General features: G+C 66.6%; 1 protein-coding gene across 1 annotated transcript in view; it reads right to left on the bottom strand.

The window, feature by feature from the left end:
* Positions 1–560, bottom strand: part of FER1L5 (fer-1-like family member 5) — a gene marked incomplete at its 5' end in the record, with an annotated part of 25,568 nt that overhangs the window by 4,724 nt on the left and 20,284 nt on the right. Inside the window, 1 exon segment of the mRNA XM_009883879.1 lies at positions 167–295. Coding sequence (XP_009882181.1) covers positions 167–295 — 129 coding nt within the window.

Here is a 560-nt window from a genome sequence, read left to right as displayed (position 1 = left end):
TTGGCTGGGGGGCAGCGCCTGGAAGTGACGCGGTGGCGGGGGCGCCCCGGGCTCCTCGGGCAGGGGGTAGATACAGAAACGCCCCTGCGAGAGCCGCCCGGCCGTGCAGCCCGGGGTGTCCCCACCCCACCTCTGGGGTCCCTCCCACCTCTGGGGTCTCACCCACCTTGAGCTCCCCCACGGGTACGGGGTCATCCCCCGCCGCGGGGTGACCCCCCTGGTAGAGGGGGAAGGTCTGGCAGAAATCCTGCAGCCCCTCGAATTCGGGTACCGCCTCCAGCTCGCAGCTGTAGATCTGCGGGGCCGTTCCTGTCCTTGTCCCTGTCCCCATCACCATCCCTGCCCCCATCCCCATCCTCCTGCTTCTCCCCATCCCAGCCCTGTCCCCATCCCCATCTTGGTGCTTCATCCCATCCCATCCCATCCCAGTCCCCATCCCTACCTTGGTGCTTTTCCCAACCCGATCCCATCCCATCCCATCCTAGTCCCCATCCCCATCTTGGTGCTTCTCCCCATCCCATCCCATCCCATCCCATCCCATCCCATCCCATCCCATCCCA

Source organism: Charadrius vociferus, unplaced genomic scaffold (genome assembly GCF_000708025.1).
Source record: "Charadrius vociferus isolate BGI_N301 unplaced genomic scaffold, ASM70802v2 scaffold1894, whole genome shotgun sequence".
NCBI lineage: Eukaryota > Metazoa > Chordata > Aves > Charadriiformes > Charadriidae > Charadrius > Charadrius vociferus.
Note: the sequence above shows the minus strand (reverse complement) of the source record. Positions and strands in the feature narration are given on the sequence as shown.